At 43.0% G+C, this 20737-nt stretch overlaps 2 protein-coding genes across 3 annotated transcripts in view; one reads left to right on the top strand and one right to left on the bottom strand.

Moving 5' to 3' along the window:
• The first annotated feature begins 2321 nt into the window (after positions 1–2321).
• Positions 2322–5556, top strand: sox8a (SRY-box transcription factor 8a). The gene is made up of 3 exons (XM_021564923.2): positions 2322–2998; positions 3305–3552; positions 3774–5556. Exons 1-3 carry the CDS (start codon positions 2580–2582, stop codon positions 4532–4534), a joined length of 1428 nt encoding a protein of 475 aa, XP_021420598.1. The 5' UTR covers positions 2322–2579; the 3' UTR covers positions 4535–5556.
• Positions 5557–13341: 7785 nt separating this feature from the next.
• Positions 13342–20737, bottom strand: part of LOC110491459 (arf-GAP with dual PH domain-containing protein 1) — a 29766-nt gene continuing 22370 nt past the window's right edge. The window contains exons 6-10 of one of the 2 annotated variants that reach the window (XM_021564926.2): positions 18078–18224; positions 16149–16232; positions 15539–15673; positions 14780–15008; positions 13342–14095 (exon numbers count right to left, since the gene is read on the bottom strand). In XM_021564926.2, coding sequence (XP_021420601.1) covers positions 14067–14095; positions 14780–15008; positions 15539–15673; positions 16149–16232; positions 18078–18224 — 624 coding nt within the window. In that variant the 3' untranslated portion in view covers positions 13342–14066. Of the gene's footprint in view, positions 14096–14779; positions 15009–15538; positions 15674–16148; positions 16233–18077; positions 18243–20737 lie in introns of both variants that reach the window. The other variant, XM_036946309.1, reaches the window with a different exon arrangement.

Consider the following 20737-nt stretch of genomic DNA (forward strand, 5'->3'; position numbering starts at 1 on the left):
GTCTGCACACACTTGAAACATGGCCAAATCCTTTACAATTCTTACACTTCAGTGGTTTGGGGATCCAAGCTCTTATGGTGTATCTTACATAACCAAGCTTCACATTAATAGGTATTTTCTCTATCAAAAACAACAGGACCGACAGACTTTCTTCCTTTCCTCCATTCACCCAGCAGGTCAAACACCGGGCACCAACCACACCAGGAATTCTCTTCGGGTATTCAACCTAAACATCCTGATATGACTCCTTTGACGGTTGCATTACTCCGAAGAGCAAAACACAAAACGTATGTTGTCCGGAATCTTTTGAGGCTCACAGCAATCTCCCTATGCTCTTCAGAAATACAATTGATCAAAATAAGACCACTCCTGGTCACTGACAAACTCCACTTTTCCAAGCGCATACTTCACCATTTGACACCTCAAACAGGTTTCCCCACATCCTTACTCAAACACATCCCAACAAGAAACGATTCATTATCATTTACACGCGTATCTTCCACTCCAATTTCAGACTAATTCCTTTTTGTTCCAGTTTTCGATGCTACTGTTGTCCCTTCAAAACATTTGTTTTCAACAAATTTGCTCAACGCTCTGCTTAATTCCAACTCAGCATCCACGTCCATCATCTTCCCATCCAACATTTTCCAAGCCGTATCCCATAACCTCGATTGGAAAGGAAAGGGAATCAGGTGGGCCTTCTATTCACCTGTGGTCACATGGTGCAAAAGTGACATGTTCTTTTGGATCTGGGTTGAGCAGGCAGAGTGAAGTAGAGACTTAACAACAGTTTTATAGGGCATATGGCTCAGGTAGGATACATATCACATGTTCCATTCCACAGTTTGCTTATAAAAAATCTAACAAACCAAAAACAGGCACAGGAAGTGGCGCAGCGCAGGAGCCAGGCAGTAAACAGGTCTCCACCATACCTCCAGACTGCATTCACTTCACGTGGGCCGCCACGGGGGGGATCATGGAACATCAATTAGCCAATAGGAGCTCTTCTTGGGGTAATGAGGCAACTTGTCACACCTGTGACATTGGCACGATGCCAATTTGGCAAGTATATGGTCGCGTTCCACTGCTAAGACGTTGCATGCGTCAACCATTGGTTGTGTTACCCTGCTCAGATGTTGCATGAATCAACCAATGCGATGTCATCAACTGTGCAGTCGGGCACCCGATTGCTATAACATATGATGTGATTAGCTGATAGGCCTACATAAAATACCTATCAAGGCATTGTAAGATATGTATGTGTCGGCAACGCCTGGGCAGAGGATTGCGCCCTAGGACGTGTGTTGTGATGGTTATAGAAATGTGTGGGAGCTAAATGTTACATGATGAATGCAGTCCAATTCCTAGCCTACAGTCAGAGAAACATTTATTTTCAACATGTAGTCTAATTATCCGTTTGTTTCTTTCAGCCCTCCAAATAGGCCTATAGACCAGTTGTTAGTTTTAAACATCCCACACAACAGATTGTAAAAAGAAAATGTAAGACACCAACAAAAGATACCCAGCTAGTGCATAACGTTCTGAGAACCATGTTTCTTAGACCTTGGTGAGAGCGTTGTTGTCCTATGGTACTTTTGCAAACAACCCTACCAAAATGTTCTGGGAATGGTGCAGGTTAGTTGCTAGGCTTTGGATCATTCGCAGCATATTTAAGGAACTTCTCAAAATAACGTTATTTTCTTGGTATTTTAATTACTTGAACAGAACATTTCCTAATAGTTCAAATATGGTCAAACTCCAGAGATCAAGCAGATTATTAGGTTAAGGACCTGCTGCCTGGACTCCCGCGCAGCCACGGTCTCCTCTATCAACCAGGACACCAGCACAGCCTCCAAGGCGCACGGGCAAACGGCCTGCCGATTGTTGTGGCTGCCCCAGGGTCCCTGCTATGCTGCCCAGCCCGTGTACTACTACAACACCTGGAGGAGCTACCCCCAGTATACGGCCATGTGTACTGAAGAGGAGGAAAACATTAAGCTCTGAAAAGAGTGAACAAATCTCTGTATTTCTTTTTGACAGCTATGATGTTGCAGGTTCATACATAGGTCCATACCTTGCACATATGGTTCCACAGTCAATGTATCTGAATGTAAACCAGAAATTCTTGCCCTGGATAATTATGGCTAAGAGTATCATATTTAACGTCTGGCTGATATAATACATTTATTATAGGTTATACAGATAAACGAATAATTATAAATGATGTAACACAAATTATCAAATCACTGGCTCATATTTCCTAAAAATGGGAGGAACCAGTGGAGCTATGTCCAAACCAATAAGATATGAGGCGTGGCGTGAGAGGACCCAACCCGATTCCAACAACATGATCTTGGCAGAACAAAAAGTGTCAGTATAAAACTGAGACGACATTGTAGACATCATATCCAACAACAAAAACGTACAACAGTGTGAGAGGTAAATAAATTAAAACGAACATCACAAAGAGCGTTTGGGATTTTACATTTTTGGTCACTTAATAAAGGCTCCGTGCGTAAAATGCACATTTGGTGCAACCTACATGTAACTAGATACACCACATCAATTTTGCGCTGAACATGACGGAGGAAAATAGTAAGTCGTTCAACAACCATCCATGCAGTCCAACGGGAACTGCCAGCTCGATGTCGCAGGACGACTCGGATTCGGACGTCCCGTCCTCTCCCACCGGCTCCGATGGACAGGCGCCCAGGCACTCACCCGGCGACGGGATTACCCCAAAACTGGACACCGGCGAGGAGGATAACCGGTTTCCCGCGTGCATCCGAGACGCGGTGACTCAGGTGCTGAACGGATACGACTGGTCGCTCGTACCGATGCCTACACGAGGAGACCGAGCTCTGAAAAACAAACCCCATGTGAAGCGGCCAATGAACGCGTTCATGGTGTGGGCGCAGGCGGCGCGAAGGAAACTAGCGGACCAGTACCCGCATCTCCACAACGCCGAACTCAGCAAGACCTTGGGGAAGTTATGGCGGTCAGTATAGATGTATATATGTAATGGGGGATATAATACACATTTGCGCGCATAATGTGCCTGCATAGAACGTGGCAGAAAATATGCAGTTAAAATTGATGTACACAATGTTCATTGCTGACAAGTTAAAAAATACGCATTATTACTTTATTAGTCATGTTTCCTAAAACGTACGGCACAACATTGTCTTTTCATCATGATTACCCTAATTCTACATGCCATTTACATGATATTCATTAGGACATCCAACACATCCAACATCTTATAGTAGTCCACAACTCAACCCAACCTGTCATCAATTTCCAGCCTGCTCTCTGAAAGCGAGAAGAGGCCATTTGTGGAGGAGGCAGAGAGACTGAGGGTCCAACACAAGAAAGACTACCCTGACTACAAGTACCAACCACGGAGAAGGAAGAGCACCAAGCCAGGTCAGAGTGACTCGGACTCCGGGGCTGAGCTGGCCCACCTCCACCCGGGCCAGATGTACAAGGCTGAACCTGGTCTGGCCAGACCGACCTCCATGGGGGATGGACAACATCATCTAGAGCGGACAAGTGAGTGGCTTTCACCATTCGATTCATTTTTGCATTCCCGATCAATTGATATTCAATAATAACAGTTAGTCCAAAGTTTGGAAGTGACCTGGGCATGGTATTTATCTGGTCCTCACTAGAGGATCTTGTCCCTCCCTCTTTTAGTTGTGCAGTATGCAGGTTTCCCCTTTTTGTTTGCATATGGTAACTAATGTTTAGGCATCTGTTGTCTTTTTTTAAAGGCCAACCACATGGACCCCCCACACCCCCCACCACCCCCAAGACAGAGCTGCACCTGGGGGTGAAACACGAGGGCCGGCACCCCCTGGACGGTGGTCGGCAGAACATCGACTTCAGCAACGTGGATATCTCAGAGCTGAGCACTGACGTCATCAGCAACATGGAGGCCTTCGACGTCCACGAGTTTGACCAGTACCTGCCACTCAACGGGCATGGCTCTGCCGATGCACCTCCCAACCACGGGCAGGGGGGGCAAGGACCCAACCCCCCCTCTGGGTCCCTAAGCTCCTCCTATGGCCACTCCCACAGCAATGCCTCGCCTTGGGGTCCTAAAGGGCCGGGAGCGGGGTCGGCACCCCCTTCTTCCTCCTCGTCCTCAAGTAACAGCGATGGCCTTCACCACAGAACGCAGATCAAAACGGAGCAGCTGAGTCCCAGGCACTACAGCAGCCAGCAGTCCCACCCCACCCCGCCACCCCACCCCGACTACACCCCCCTCAACTCCGGGAGCTGCCCCTCCTCTGCAGCCTCCTCTTCCTCCTCCTCCTTGCCCAGCCCCCAGTGTGACTATGCAGACCTCCAGAGCCCCAGCTACTACAGTGCCTACACCAGCTACCCCGCAGGTCTCTATCAGTACCCCTACTTCCACTCCTCTCGCCACCCCTACGGCAGCCCGCTCATCAACAGCCTAGCTATCCCTCCACCCCACAGCCACAGCCCAAACTGGGAGCAGACTGTCTATTCCACACTCACCAGGCCTTAGACTCAGCACTGACTGCCTATGGTGCCAGTCTGACATGGCTTTCACATAGTCTGTGGGATTCTTCTGTTTGTGCCGTGTTAGTGAGGACATGACACAAGGCTCAAGATTGGACATTATCCAAGACCAAGTGCCTGCTGGTTTTGTCACGATGGACAGAGAGTCTTTACCCACAAGCATGCATGAATCCTCCGTGAGGAAAACCTGGACCGCACTTCTGTTTGGACCACATCACAAATTAACCCAATTCTACATTTACTTTTTCAGTTCCTTTCTTGTTCAACTCTTCATCTCAGATTGAATAATTATTATAACTTTAAAATATTATGTTTGTATTTATGTTTTATAATAAAATGTTTTATTTTGGAATGACCATCTCAAACTAACTGTAATTCCATTTCCTATTCACATCACTTCAGTGCAGTTCCATTCCTTGTCTGAAAATAAGCCGTGGATTTCACTCAAGGCAACAGGTGTTCAATTCTTTTTCCTACGAATGGAGTTTACTAGATTTCAGGGTTGAAGGAAACAAGTTAAACGATCTACCATACGTTGTGATTGACTGGACAGCTGGACTAAGGACAGAAACAGCCATACTCACCATGTAGCATGGACCGCTAAGCCCTGTGCATCTGCTGCACTTGTCAACATTTGAAGAAGACATGTTCATTCCAGCCCAGCAGTTCTGTGTGGATGAAGGCTTGTATTTCTGAAACTCAAAAAAACATGGAGAGACTGCCTAATGGACATTCCAGGTTTTGATTATTTGACATTTATACTTGATATGTCGACTGGAGTATTTGTATGCTGGTCCTATGATAACCAGCGACTTATAACTGGCTCTTGTAAACGCTTGATAAGCTTAGTGTGGGATGCTGTTTTATGTTTACCTTTATGATGAAATAACTGAATTGCAGAGTAAGAACTCATGCCGAGCCATTAAATACGTTTGCCCACACACCTTTTTCTGACAATTATGAATATTTTTGCAAATGACAGATAAATAAACAAAACATTTCTGAGTAGTTGGGCAAAATTTCTTGAAGACAGACTGGATGCTTGCCATGCAATTACAGAGAGTGGGTGAGTGTGTGCGCATGCGTGTGTGCGACACAGACAGAAAGCAATGCATTTTAAATAAGCCATTACTTTGTTAAAGGTTTCTATTTCTCCCTTTATCTGGAGAAAGAAAATGATATTAATGGGACCAATAAACAACAACTGCATCATTACCAAAGGCACCAACAAGCAACAGAGTATGGGATGACTTAACCACAGGGATGACAACCACAGGGATGACAACCACAGGGAAGATTTAACCACAGGGATGACAACCACAGGGAAGACTTAACCACAGGGAAGATTTAGCCACAGGGAAGATTTAACCACAGGGATGACAACCACAGGGATGACTTAACCACAGGGAAGATTTAACCACAGGGAAGACAACCATAGGGAAGACTTAACCACAGGGAAGATTTAACCACAGGGAAGACAACCACAGGGAAGATTTAACCACAGGGAAGACAACCACAGGGATGACTTAACCACAGGGAAGATTTAACCACAGGGATGACTTAACCACAGGGAAGATTTAACCACAGGGAAGACAACCACAGGGATGACTTAACCACAGGGAATATTTAACCACAGGGAAGACATCCACAGGGATGACTTAACCACAGGGAAGATTTAACCACAGGGAAGATTTAACCACAGGAAAGACAACCACAGGGAAGACTTGACCACAGGGATGACTTAACCACAGGGAAGACTTAACCACAGGGAAGACTTAACCACAGGGAAGACAACCACAGGGAAGATTTAACCACAGGGAAGATTTAACCACAGGGAAGACTTAACCACAGGGATGACTTAACCACAGGGATGACTTAACCACAGGGAAGACTTAACCACAGGGATGACTTAACCACAGGGAAGACTTAACCACAGGGAAGACTTAACCACAGAGAAGACTTAAACACAGGGAAGACTTAACCACAGAGATGACTTAACCACAGGGAAGATTTAACCACAGGGAAGACTTAACCACAGGGATGACTTAACCACAGGGATGACTTAACCACAGGGAAGATTTAACCACAGGGAAGATTTAACCACAGGGAAGATTTAACCACAGGGATGACTTAAACACAGGGAAGACTTAACCACAGGGATGACTTAACCACAGGGAAGACTTAACTACAGGGAAGACTTAACCACAGGGAAGACTTAACCACAGGGAAGACTTAACCACAGGGATGACTTAACCACAGGGAAGACAACCACAGGGAAGATTTAACCACAGGGAAGACTTAACCACAGGGAAGATTTAACCACAGGGAAGACTTAACCACAGGGAAGACAACCACAGGGAAGACAACCACAGGGAAGATTTAACCACAGGGAAGACAACCACAGGGAAGACAACCACAGGGAAGACAACCACAGGGAAGACAACCACAGGGAAGATGATCCGAACAGATGGGACGTGGGTGGCTTGTGAGCAGAATGCTCTTTAGTTAGAACTCATTTTCATTTATAGCTGCCTATTTTTGTGTCTCAGACTGTTCTGCCTATTGTTTGCCAAGACGTTTCTGTAGAAACTCAGCTAGACGAGGATAGAGAATGGAGACAGATTGTTAAGAGTTATTGACAGAAATAATCAGGCGTCATTGTATAATAACAGGAGTTTGATTATACAAATGACGCATGAATTTCCACCATCAATTTCCTCACTGGAATGGAGAGATTATCCCGTGAATATGGACACTGTACACAGACCAACATAGCTATTGCACAAACCAAAGCCAGGATATTTAGACAGATATACTGTACCTGGCTCATGGGTTGCTATATCTACTCTCAGGCTATTCTAAATGCCCTACGTTTCTTCCCTTGAGCTTCACTACAAATATGATGGTTAGTGATTTGGGGTTCCACCCACTTTTAATTACTTCCTGAATGGTGAAAAGACCTGGTGAGTCTCACTGGGTCGCCAACGACAACAAGCTGCCAGACAGAACCAACATTGACTTACCCATGATGCAACACGGTTCTGGAGCCAGGGTGGAGGAATACATTGGGAGACCTTACTGACACTGTGGTTAGCCACACACTACTACTGTATAGGTGGGAAAGCAGTTCCAACTCATTTGGATGTGTAAAAACACACAGAGGTAGTTCAAATTCTGCTAAGACTTGGCATGGAAGAATCAACACATTTTGGGTACAGTTCCATCACCTAGAAAATCATAATTTCGTCACTGCACACCCATCCACACTTACAGTATAGACCTGTTAGACAGCAGCGTAATTTCCTTCCAAGTCTCTCAAGTTAAGTTCTGTTTAATTGGTCTTCTTAATTATTTTGAAACGTTTATAAGGTTTCTCACGTCTTTCTCATTTTCCATTACAGCTGTTAGAAGTTAAAGCAGATAGAAGTGTTTCATCCCATTAGAAGCAGTGAAAGGGATCCCTTGTGTGTGTGTGTGTGTCTATCCAGGGACTGTTATTAGATTAGTGCTACAGCTTTGCCATAGCCCTCCTTTAGACTTTAGCAACATGAAACGCCATCCGACTAAATTGAAATAGACTGGGGCAGCAGTGTAATAGACTTATAACAGTCAATTAGACCTAACACCTCTACTGACGCAAGTCTTGTTTATGTTATCATCTCTTTCTCAACATAACAGGATGCTACTGGCAAGTTCTTCCTGTGCAGTGCAACAATGACAGAAGGATGAATAACAGTTATTCAAACAGAAGGCCCATTTATGTTGTTCAATCTAAGTAATAGCTTCTATTTTCCACAAATACATAAATACTGTAGAAAGTCTAAGGAGGATCCAAGACATTGACGTTCCCAGAGATACTGTACATCTCTCATTTCAACGAACAATAGTGCCCTCTGACCCTTTGAGTGGTCTGGAGTGGTCTGTAGCATGTCACAATGCCAGAAACAGAGCGACCATGAAACCTCACTGCGGTGACTGAGGTCAACCATAGCACGTTGCCTTGGCGCCAGTCCTTGAAAAAGCATCTAGTCCCTATCTTGCAGACAGAGGGTTAGCCCGTCTCTATGCCTGACCAAAAATCTGCCAACTCACTCATACCATATATCCTCTTTATATGTTCAGTACATGTACCTTTACAGCATACTATTTCATATGAATAAAATATAAATGCCATTGTTTGCTGTATTACCAATAGATAAAGACGATGTTCATTTACTCAGTCTTGAAAATTGAGCGAGGGAGGGGGAAAAAAGTTAAAAAGAGAGAGTGAAGGCAGCATGTGGGAGCGTGTCCCAGCTGTTACTATGACGATTGGGCTGCAGCTCCATGAGCCTGACCCTCTGAAGCTCTTAATCCTGACCCCCCAGCACACACACACACACACACTCCCCATTCTGAGGGGTATCCCTTGAGGATTTCCCGCCATGTGGATCCTACATGTCAATGTGTTACGATGTACTGGAAGTTCACGGGAAAGGCACATCGTTCACAGAACAGGCACATACTGTACGTACAGGGCCCTCGGCAAAGTATTCAGACGCCTGGACTTTTTACACATTTTGTTACTTTACAGTGTTGTTCTGAAATCTATTACATTATTCCCCCCCCCCCCCAAGCAATCTACACACAATGCCCCATAATGAGAAAGCGAAAATAGGTTGATACATTTTTGCACATTTATTACAAATAAAAAACAGAAACACCTTATTTATATAAGTATTCAAACCCGTTGCTATGATACTCAAAATTGAGCTTAGGTGCATCCTATTTCCATTGTTCATCCTTGAGATGTTTCTACAACTTTATTGGAGTCCACCTGTGGTATATTCAATTAATTGGACATGATCTGGAAAGGCACACACCTGTCTCTATAAGGTCCCACAGTTGACAGTGCATGTCAGAGCAAAAACCAAGCCCTGAGGTTGAAGGAATTGTCCGTAGAGTGACGAGACAGGATTGTGTCGAGGCACAGATCTAGGGAAGGGTACAAAAACATTTCTGCAACATTGAAGGTCCCCAAGAACACAGTGGCCTCCATCATTCTTAAATGGAATATGTTTGGAACCACCAAGACTCTTTCTTGAGCTGGCCGCCCGGCCAAACTGAGCAATCGGGGGAAAAGAGCCTTGGTCAGGGAGGTGACCAAGAACCTGATGGTCACTCTGACAGAGCTCTAGAGTTCCTCTGTGGAGATGGTTGTCCTTCTGGAAGGTTCTCCCATCTCTGCAACACTCCACCAATCAGGCCTTCATGGTAGAGTGGCCAGACGGAAGCCACTCCTCAGTAAAAGGCACATGACAGCCTGCCATGAGTTTGCCAAAAGGCACCTAAAGACTCAGACAATGAGAAACACGATTCTCTGGTCTGAAGAAATCAAGATTGGCCTGAATGCCAAGCATCATGTCTGGAAGAAACCTGGCCTCATCCCTACATTGGAGCATGGTGGTGGCAGTATCATGCTGTGGGGATCTTTTTCAGAGGCAGGGACTGGGAGACTAGTCAGGATCGAGGCAAAGATGAATGGAGCAAAGTACAGAGTGATCCTTGATGAAAACCTGCTCCAGAGCACTCAGGACCTCAGACTGGGGCGAAGGTTCACCTTCCAACAGGACAATGACCCTAAGCACACAGCCAAGACAACGCTGGAGTGGCTTCAGGACAAGTCTCTAAATGTCCTTGAGTGGCCCAACCAGAGCCCGGACTTGAACCCGATCTAACATCTCCGGAGAGACCTGAAAATAGCTGTGCAGCGACGCTCCCCAACTAACCTGACAGAGCTTGAGAGGATCTACAGAGAATAATGGGATAAACTCCCCATATACAGGTGTGCCAAGCTAGTAGCGTCATACCCAAGTAGACACGATGCTGTAATTGCTGCCAAAGATGCTTGAACAAAGGGTCCGAATATTTATGTAAATGTGATATTTAATTTTTACATTTTTAATACATTAGCAAAAAAATCCAGGAACCTGTTTTTATCTTTGTTGGGTATTGTGTGTAAATTGATGAGGGAAAAAATGATTTAATATATTTTAGAATAAGGCTGTAACTTAACAAAATGTGGAAAAGTCAAGGGGTCTGAATACTTTCTGAAGGCATTGTATGGAGACATGCGCTAATGGAAGAATTTCCTGGCCACACAGACTGGCAGGAATCAACACTCTGTCTACAAAAGGAAAAGTGTGGTAATCTTATCCAGAGCATCTTACAGTATTCGGTCCATACATTTTCATACTGGTCCCCTGTGGGACTCAAACCCACAACCCTGGCGTTGGAATCTAACCATAACTATGTTACTATAACTATGTATTACGATCTCACTGTTATAACCTAGGAATGACATTTTTTGTAACAACCAACCCCTTGAGTACAAGATCTGTTTGCATATGTGTAAGCTGCACAGCAGTTATCATGCTCCTTGAGCGGGAGTTTGTGCATGCAGTCAGCACACGCCAGTCCATATCTATAATAATATTGGTTCTCCACACTTCACAACTGTTCAGCCGCACTTCCCACTTCCCTCTGAGTGTCCATCCAGCACCCAGCTTAACACTAGAACTCTCCCTGGGTGGAACTCTCCCTGGATGGAACTCCAACAGCTGTCTGAGCTCTCCAACTGCCGCCTCTAGGAACAGCTGTGTCTGTCCATGTCCACTCATCAGTCAGCACAAAGAATCACACAGCTTTGGAGGGTGCCCTCTCCATATCCATTCTGCACACATTCATACTGGGAGAACACACACACACACGCATGCACAAACAAACACAGGCACTCATACACACAGTTTGTGAGAGAAGAGGTTTTGAACTACTAGAGGGGTGGTTCCCAAACCCTGACATTGAAAATGGGACCTAAAATTGAGTGAATACCAACAAACATTAAAGATGTGTTAAAGATGCACTCCAGGATCTTAAGCACAACACATTTGTAACATAATCACACAAAATGGATTACTTAGTACCCAATTTGATGACGTAGTACACAAATAACAGGGACCCATTTTGGCTGAAATTATTATTATTATTAATTTGAGAGTGCATCTTGTGGGGTTCCTTGTATTTTCTAGTGTAAATTTGTGCAGAAAAAAAGTTTGTAAACCCATGAGCTAGAGAGAAAGAGAGAAGTGACAGAAAAAGAAAAAGACACTGTTCCTTCCACATTATATCATTATTCGTCTGATAATATTAACACAAAGTAAACAAGAAAAGGTCAATAGGATTGTCAATTTTATTTCACTGGCAGACCTGAAAATGATGATGCACGTTGTGGTGATGTATGACATGACCCATAGTGCCCTCTAGTGTTTTGCAATGGTAAACACACATTCATGTAATCAGCTCGGGGAGATGAAACATACAGTACCAGTCAAACGTTTGGACACACACATACTATTTTTTTTGTTTGACTATTTTCTACATTATAGCACTAAGAAATAACACATATGGAATCATGTAGTAACTAAAAAAGTTTTACAAAATATCAAAATAAACTTTACATTTGAGATTCTTCAAAGTAGCCACCCTTTGCCTCGATGACAGCTTTGCACACTCTTGGCATTCTCTCAACCAGCTTCACCTGGAATGCTTTTCCAACAGTCTTGAAGGAGTTCCCACATATACTTAGCACTTGTTGGCTGCTTTTCCTTCACTTTGCGGTCCTATTCATCACAAACAATCTCAATTGGGTTGAGGTCGGGTGATTGTGGAGGCCAGGTCATCTGATCAGCACTCAATCACTCCTTATTGGTAAAATAGCCCTTACACAGCCTGGAGGTGTGTTTTGGGTCATTGTCCTGTTGAAAAACAAATGATAGTCCCATTAAGCACAAACCAGATGGGATGGCGTATCGCTGAAGAATGCTGTGTAAGTGTGCCTTGAATTCTAAATAAATCACTGACAGTGTCAACAGCAAAGCACCCCCACACCATCACACCTCCATGCTTCACGGTGGGAACCACACATGGAGATCATCCGTTCACCTATTCTGCGTCTCACAAAGACACAGTGGTTGGAACCAAAAATCTCAAATTTGGACTCATCACACCAAAGGACAGATTTCGACCGGTCTAATGTTCATTGCTCATGTTTCTTGGCCCAAGCAAATCTACTTTTCTTATTGGTGTCCTTTAGTAATGGTTTCTTTGAAGCAACTTCGACCATGAAGGCCTGATTCACACAGACTCCTCTGAACAGTTGATGTTGAGATGTCTGTTACTTGAACTCTGTGAGGCATTTATTTGGGCTGCAATCTGAGGTGCTGTTAACTCTAATGAACTTATTCTCTGCAGCAGAGGTAACTCTGGGTTTTCCTTTCCTGTGGTGGTCCTCATGAGAGCCAGTTTCATCATAGCACTTGAAGGTTTTTGCAACTACACTGTCAAGAACGTTCAAAGTTATTGACATTTTCCAGATTGACTGACCTTCATGTCTTAAAGTAATGATGGACTGTAATTTCGCATTGCTTATTTGAGCTGTTCTTGCCATAATATGGATTTGGCCTTTTATATAGGGCTATCTTCTGTATACACACACCTACCATGTCACAACACAACTGATTGGCTCAAGCGCATTAAGAAGGAAAGAAATTCCACAAATTAACAAGTCTCACCTGTTAATTGAAATGAATTCCAGGTGACTACCTCATGAAGCTGGTTGAGAGAATGCCAAGAGTGTGCAAAGCTGTCATCAAGGCAAAGGGTGGCTACTTTGAATAAACTAAAATCTAAAATATATTTTGATTTGTTTAACACTTTTTTGGTTACTACATGATTCCATATGAGTTATTTCATAGTTTTGATGTCTTCACTATTATTCTACAATGTAGAAAATAGTAAAAATAAAGAAATACACTGAAGTGAGTAGGTGTGTCCAAACATTTGAATGGTACTGTACACAGTATGATATGAAATACATTTACCATCCTGTTGCATGAAGCAGCATTCACTGAGATTCAAAATATTTACATTTGCATTTCAAAAATAAATAACTGCCATGATGAGTAAAACCCTAACCGTGTACAGAAGCATAGGTTGTCAGCACCTTGAAAGTTAAATGTGTGCAGATTATGCAGAACAATGTGAGACATTGCATAAATCCACTGGCATCAAAAGTGTCAAATCAATAATTAAAATGACAGTACTGCTCTCAACAAACACGGCGAACATGACTCCTTAGTATACAACAAGGGATGCTGATCACAACACTTAGAGCAGGGGGTGCAGTTTGGAGGGTCGATGTGGAGAGCAGCAGCAGGGGTGTTGATGTTTCTGTGTCCTTTTCTCTCCTCTCAAACCCCCTGACCTCTAACCCCAGGTTTGGGCATCAGGTCAGGAGAGGTGGAGAAGAAAGTGTTTTCTATTGATACCTCTCTCCTCTCGGATGCATTTCTTCCATGTCTACCATCTTACTCCCTCTGTAAAGGTACACTAGAACCCCATAGACTTATTCTGGGGTCTCTGTAGAGAAATCCTGTCTGTTCTGGTCTTAGTCCAGTAGACCGACAGCTCTAGCTCCAGTCTCAGGGCTTGTGTTTGAAGTGGGCCTCCACTGCACGGTGAAGAGCAGAAAACCAGTCAGTGTTACCACAACATAGAGATATAATTACATAGAGATGCATATAGACACTGTCTATAAAGAGGTAATCACACAATACATTGCTTTGGACTACAGGTGCTGTATCTTAACTTCATCTTCCTGCTGTTGCAGGAATTTTCCTGCAAAGCATGAAATGAGAACTTGTAGTGTATTCAAGGTTTTAAAAGGCTTCTAAAGTTTGTAATCGGAACATTAAAATGTCAGATTTGATTTGCCCTAACGAAAAACGTATCAACCCCTACAACATTTTTCCATTCAAATTTCCTGTTGCTGCAGGATTCTTTTCCTGCTGTGAGAAGCAGGGGCAAATTAAGATACGGCATTTGTACCTCTAAAAACACATTGACAATCTATACTTAAATGAATTAATGCCAACCCTTGAGCTAGGGAGTTACCCGGTGTGCAGGCTTTTGTTTCAGCCTGGTCAAAAAACATTGGCTTCAACCTAGCAACTGCTTGTGAGACCTTGACTAGTTAAATTGGGTGTTGTACATACCCTGCAAACATTACTGCAAAGATGTAACATCTGCCTAAATGCATACTCCAGAGTACACCTAACATAGTGCATACTTTTGAGAACACCTAATCTGGTGCATAAGTTAGAGTACACCTGTATAATGCATCTTACTGACTAACCTGCATACTCCTGTGGTCTCATGGGTCTGTTGATAACCCTCTGGAAAGCAGTGATCCAGTCTTTCTGCTCCGCCTCCGTCTCGCAGGCAAACAGGAACTTCCTGTCTGGTGTTACTATGGTGATGCCATGGTTCCAGTGGTAGCCCTGGGTGGAAGGGGGAAGGCCCGGGAGCACGGTGTAGCTGTTCTCCTTACTGCCGATGAAAACCTCTCCCCTCGCATAGGCATCCTGAGAGAGGAGGGGGAGAAAGAGATCAGAGAATAAAGTATGCCGCAGAATCAAAAGTTCTTTTTTTGTATTTTTATTTTACCTTTATTTAACCAGGTAGGCAAGTTGAGAACAAGTTCTCATTTACAATTGCGACCTGGCCAAGATAAAGCAAAGCAGTTCGACACATACAACGACACAGAGTTACACATGGAGTAAAACAAACATACAGTCAATAATACAGTATAAACAAGTCTATATACGATGTGAGCAAATGAGGTGAGATAAGGGAGGTAAAGGCAAAAAGGCCATGGTGGCAAAGTAAATACAATATAGCAAGTAAAACACTGGAATGGTAGATTTGCAATGGAAGAATGTGCAAAGTAGAAATAAAAATAATGGGGTGCAAAGGAGCTAAATAAATAAATACAGTAGGGAAAGAGGTAGTTGTTTGGGCTAAATTATAGGTGGGCTATGTACAGTTATGAGGAGTAGGGTTCATTCAGAATCAATCAGTTATTTTAGTGTCGGGTGTGATGCTGTCTCCTCACCAGAGGATCTTTGAAGTACATGAGTCTCCTGTCATCCATGGTGAACCACCTCTTCTTAAAGCCCTCTGTGTGTTTTGGGCCTGTTTTCTCCATGAAGCCCTCCTTCATGAAGCTACGCGTCAGTTTGGGCACCAGCTGAAGGAGAAGAGAGAAAACAATATAATATTGTCTCATTTGGTGTTTAATGGTGGTTGTTCGGTTATAAACATCAGTGTAAAAACTTGACGTACACTATGAAATCTTAAACCAGGTTTATTCACCCCAAAGGATGGAACAGCGGAAGAGACAAAGACATGGTTCTACCAGTGGTGGTATATATACCCCAATTTGGGGTGGAGTCTCCTCCTTCTCGCTAAACATTGCATCTTTATTGCCAGGCAGGAAATGAAGTGATACTGGCAATAAACTGTTCCTTCTCCCTTAATGTGACCTGACCTAATTGCATTGATCATATACATTCCTCCTACAGATACCCATTAACTTCTGGTGTAGACTCTAGACTATGTCACCCCTCATGTCTCTAGCATAACTAATGATTAATAATATTCAAAGTTCAGAAATCCGAACCCATCATTGTCATTTCAAAGTACTGCATGTGTTGTGGCCTCACCTCCTCGTCACTGGCTCCAGGGAAGGCCACCTGAAGGTAATGAAACCTGGCAGCTCTGATAGCGTTGAACCAGTCCACCATTTCCTACCAAAATAAAGACACAAGAGCATCCTAGTCAGATACATGTCATATTCAGAGTCATTCCTACATAGAATAAAATAAACCTGATACAGTATAGAACATAGGAGACATGATTAAGCTATTATATCCATAGCCACGGGAAGTAGAGGTGCTGAGGGTGCTGCAGCACCCCCTAAAAAAAATCTGAATTAGAAAATATATATTAGTACAAATAAATATTATTTTTTGATACATTTTTTTTCTCTCTCACAAAAGTAGTGCACTGGGCCTTTACTAGTCCTGTATTCGCAGACCAATAGATATTTGTAACGTGGGGGAAAAATGTTTTCAGCATCTCCGCTATGGCAGAAAAGGTAGCTGTATAATTTAGAACAGTATCTTGCAGGATTCAATAGTTGGAATTGTAGGAGTTGACTGGAATCCAGAAAGAACAAAACCATGTCCTCAAACAGTTACATCAAAAGGTGAAAAGTTATGGGCAAAGACCCAAAACATCCACATCAATTTGAATATCAAATAACATAGAAAAAAAGCCAGCTTTTTGCAGTATTCATTTACCGTCCTTACAAGCCACTAAATATCAATATACATTACTGTATTGTACATAGGCTGATCATCTAGGTTTCTACCTGTAGACTCTCCATCACCACGAAGAAAAACTACACACAATACAGTAATTGAGTACACTGAGACTCATGTGGGTCAGTTGGTAGAGCATAACACTTGCAGCACCAGGGTTATGGGTTAGATTCCCACAGAGGACCAGTGGGAAAATGTATTCACAAACATCTACTAAAATGTAAAAGGAATGAAAAGACTATTTCAGTTCACATAGAAATAACTTGCATTTGCAAAGTATTTCACGAAACTGGAAAACGTACTCAAGTTACAAATTCTGCTAAACAATTTTTTTTCACAAAAGTAGTGCATTGGGCCTTTTACTAGTCCTGTATTTGCTGCAACAAAAATTCAGCACCTCCATCCCCAAACTACTTCCCCCAGCTATGATAATATCATGACATGGCAGCTTTACTATCGCTGTTCTGTTCAAGCCTGCTATTGTGTCTGTTGACCAACAGATGGGGCTGTACGCTCTGTGGCTTTCATCCCACAGAGAATGAAAGTCACAAAATTGTCTATATCGTAAAAATTCAAAAAAAGAACGTTTTTTTGGTTTTCATTTCAGGTTAGAGTTAGGCATATGGTTAGCAGTGTGGTTAGGGTTGGGTTTAAGGTTAGGGTCAGGTTTAAAATCTGAGAAGAGAAATTGTACAAATAGGCAGGGTCTATGACTTTGTGACTGTGGTAACTAGTGACGACCACAGAGAAGGCTGACTCACGACTGAGAGAGATGATCATCTGGTGTGCTAAGCAGTAAACCCTCAGAGAAAAACATGGCCTATGTGCCTGCTAGCAAGCCAGCCAGCCAGCCCTTTGTGTGAACAACTCCCTCCACATTTGTCTAAACAGTTCCACAGTTCTCAGATTACACGGCAGGATTACGAGTAAAACTACATGTCACAGTGAAGACTGATGTCTACTGATTAAACAGACATTTTCATTTCCACTCTCACTCAGTTATCCAGAACAGCCCATCTTCATTAGAGACCTAGACACTGAAATAGTACAATCAGATTTAGTTGAACAGACTAAATCAGCGTTCCATGACTTGAGGAACAGCAGCAGATTGGGTGTACCATTGAAATGTTGATTCGTCATGCATAATATCTCTAACAATTCAGTGCATTTACACCAAACCATTGGCTATACCGGCATAAACAGATCTTGGACCAGGCTACATAAATATTGCCCATAGTCCCTTTTGTCACAGTCAACCATGTGTGTCACCTTAGAGTCGCTGTGGTACACAAAGATGTTCCTGGTGCTGTTGTCTCTAAGGTAGGTGATCTGCAGGCCGTAGGGGTTGCCTATCTTAGCCGGTTGGAACGTAGCGTTGAGAGTTTCAATCTTCATCACCGCCTTGGGGTCCCGCGCCTGGGGGAGATACACAAACTATACAGTACAGAAATACGGGGGGGGGGGGGGGGGATACCTAGTCAGTTGCACAACTGAATGCATTCGAAATGTGTCTTCTGCATCTAACCCCACCCTTCTTAGCCATTATACATATAACTTGTTAGAATAACACATACTGTATGTTTACAGTAAACACAAACATGACGTCTTTTGAGGCATTTGTTTGCGTTTCCTTGTAGACACATACCTGTATACTGTACATGGCCTGCTATACAAGTACTCATGTTTAACTTCAGGTGGTTAACTTCAGGTGGTTAACTTCAGGTGGTTAACTTCAGGTGGTTAACTTCAGATGGTTAACTTCAGATGGTTAACTTCAGGTGGTTAACTTCAGGTGGTTAACTTCAGGTGGTTAACTTCAGGTGGTTAACTTCAGGTGGTTAACTTCAGATGGTTAACTTCAGATGGTTAACTTCAGATGGTTAACTTCAGGTGGTTAACTTCAGGTGGTTAACTTCAGGTGGTTAACTTCAGATGGTTAACTTCAGATGGTTAACTTCAGGTGGTTAACTTCAGGTGGTTAACTTCAGGTGGTTAACTTCAGATGGTTAACTTCAGGTGGTTAACTTCAGGTGGTTAACTTCAGGTGGTTAACTTCAGATGGTTAACTTCAGATGGTTAACTTCAGATGGTTAACTTCAGATGGTTAACTTCAGGTGGTTAACTTCAGATGGTTAACTTCAGATGGTTAACTTCAGGTGGTTAACTTCAGATGGTTAACTTCAGATGGTTAACTTCAGGTGGTTAACTTCAGGTGGTTAACTTCAGGTGGTTAACTTCAGATGGTTAACTTCAGGTGGTTAACTTCAGGTGGTTAACTTCAGGTGGTTAACTTCAGGTGGTTAACTTCAGGTGGTTAACTTCAGGTGGTTAACTTCAGGTGGTTAACTTCAGGTGGTTAACTTCAGATGGTTAACTTCAGGTGGTTAACTTCAGGTGGTTAACTTCAGGTGGTTAACGTCAGATGGTTAACTTCAGATGGTTAACTTCAGATGGTTAACTTCAGATGGTTAACTTCAGATGGTTAACTTCAGATGGTTAACTTCAGGTGGTTAACTTCAGGTGGTTAACTTCAGATGGTTAACTTCAGATGGTTAACTTCAGGTGGTTAACTTCAGGTGGTTAACTTCAGGTGGTTAACTTCAGGTGGTTAACTTCAGGTGGTTAACTTCAGGTGGTTAACTTCAGATGGTTAACTTCAGATGGTTAACTTCAGGTGGTTAACTTCAGGTGGTTAACGTCAGGTGGTTAACGTCAGGTGGTTAACTTCAGGTGGTTAACTTCAGGTGGTTAACTTCAGATGGTTAACTTCAGGTGGTTAACTTCAGATGGTTAACTTCAGGTGGTTAACTTCAGGTGGTTAACTTCAGGTGGTTAACTTCAGGTGGTTAACTTCAGGTGGTTAACTTCAGGTGGTTAACTTCAGATGGTTAACTTCAGATGGTTAACTTCAGGTGGTTAACTTCAGATGGTTAACTTCAGATGGTTAACTTCAGGTGGTTAACTTCAGATGGTTAACTTCAGGTGGTTAACTTCAGGTGGTTAACTTCAGATGGTTAACTTCAGGTGGTTAACTTCAGGTGGTTAACTTCAGGTGGTTAACTTCAGGTGGTTAACTTCAGATGGTTAACTTCAGGTGGTTAACTTCAGGTGGTTAACTTCAGGTGGTTAACTTCAGATGGTTAACTTCAGGTGGTTAACTTCAGGTGGTTAACTTCAGGTGGTTAACTTCAGATGGTTAACTTCAGGTGGTTAACTTCAGGTGGTTAACTTCAGGTGGTTAACTTCAGATGGTTAACTTCAGATGGTTAACTTCAGATGGTTAACTTCAGGTGGTTAACTTCAGGTGGTTAACTTCAGGTGGTTAACTTCAGGTGGTTAACTTCAGATGGTTAACTTCAGATGGATAACTTCAGGTGGTTAACTTCAGGTGGTTAACTTCAGGTGGTTAACTTCAGGTGGTTAACTTCAGATGGTTAACTTCAGGTGGTTAACTTCAGGTGGTTAACTTCAGGTGGTTAACTTCAGATGGTTAACTTCAGGTGGTTAACTTCAGATGGTTAACTTCAGGTGGTTAACTTCAGGTGGTTAACTTCAGATGGTTAACTTCAGGTGGTTAACTTCAGGTGGTTAATTTCAGGTGGTTAACTTCAGATGGTTAACTTCAGATGGTTAACTTCAGATGGTTAACTTCAGATGGTTAACTTCAGGTGGCTAACTTCAGGTGGTTAACTTCAGGTGGTTAACTTCAGGTGGTTAACTTCAGGTGGTTAACTTCAGGTGGTTAACTTCAGGTGGTAAACTTCAGGTGGTTAAGTTCAGGTGGTTAAGTTCAGGTGGTTAAGTTCAGGTGGTTAACTTCAGGTGGTTAACTTCAGGTGGTTAACTTCAGGTGGTTAACTTCAGGTGGTTAACTTCAGGTGGTTAACTTCAGATGGTTAACTTCAGATGGTTAACTTCAGATAGTTAAC

Source organism: Oncorhynchus mykiss, chromosome 16 (genome assembly GCF_013265735.2).
Source record: "Oncorhynchus mykiss isolate Arlee chromosome 16, USDA_OmykA_1.1, whole genome shotgun sequence".
Classification (NCBI taxonomy): Eukaryota; Metazoa; Chordata; class Actinopteri; order Salmoniformes; family Salmonidae; genus Oncorhynchus; species Oncorhynchus mykiss.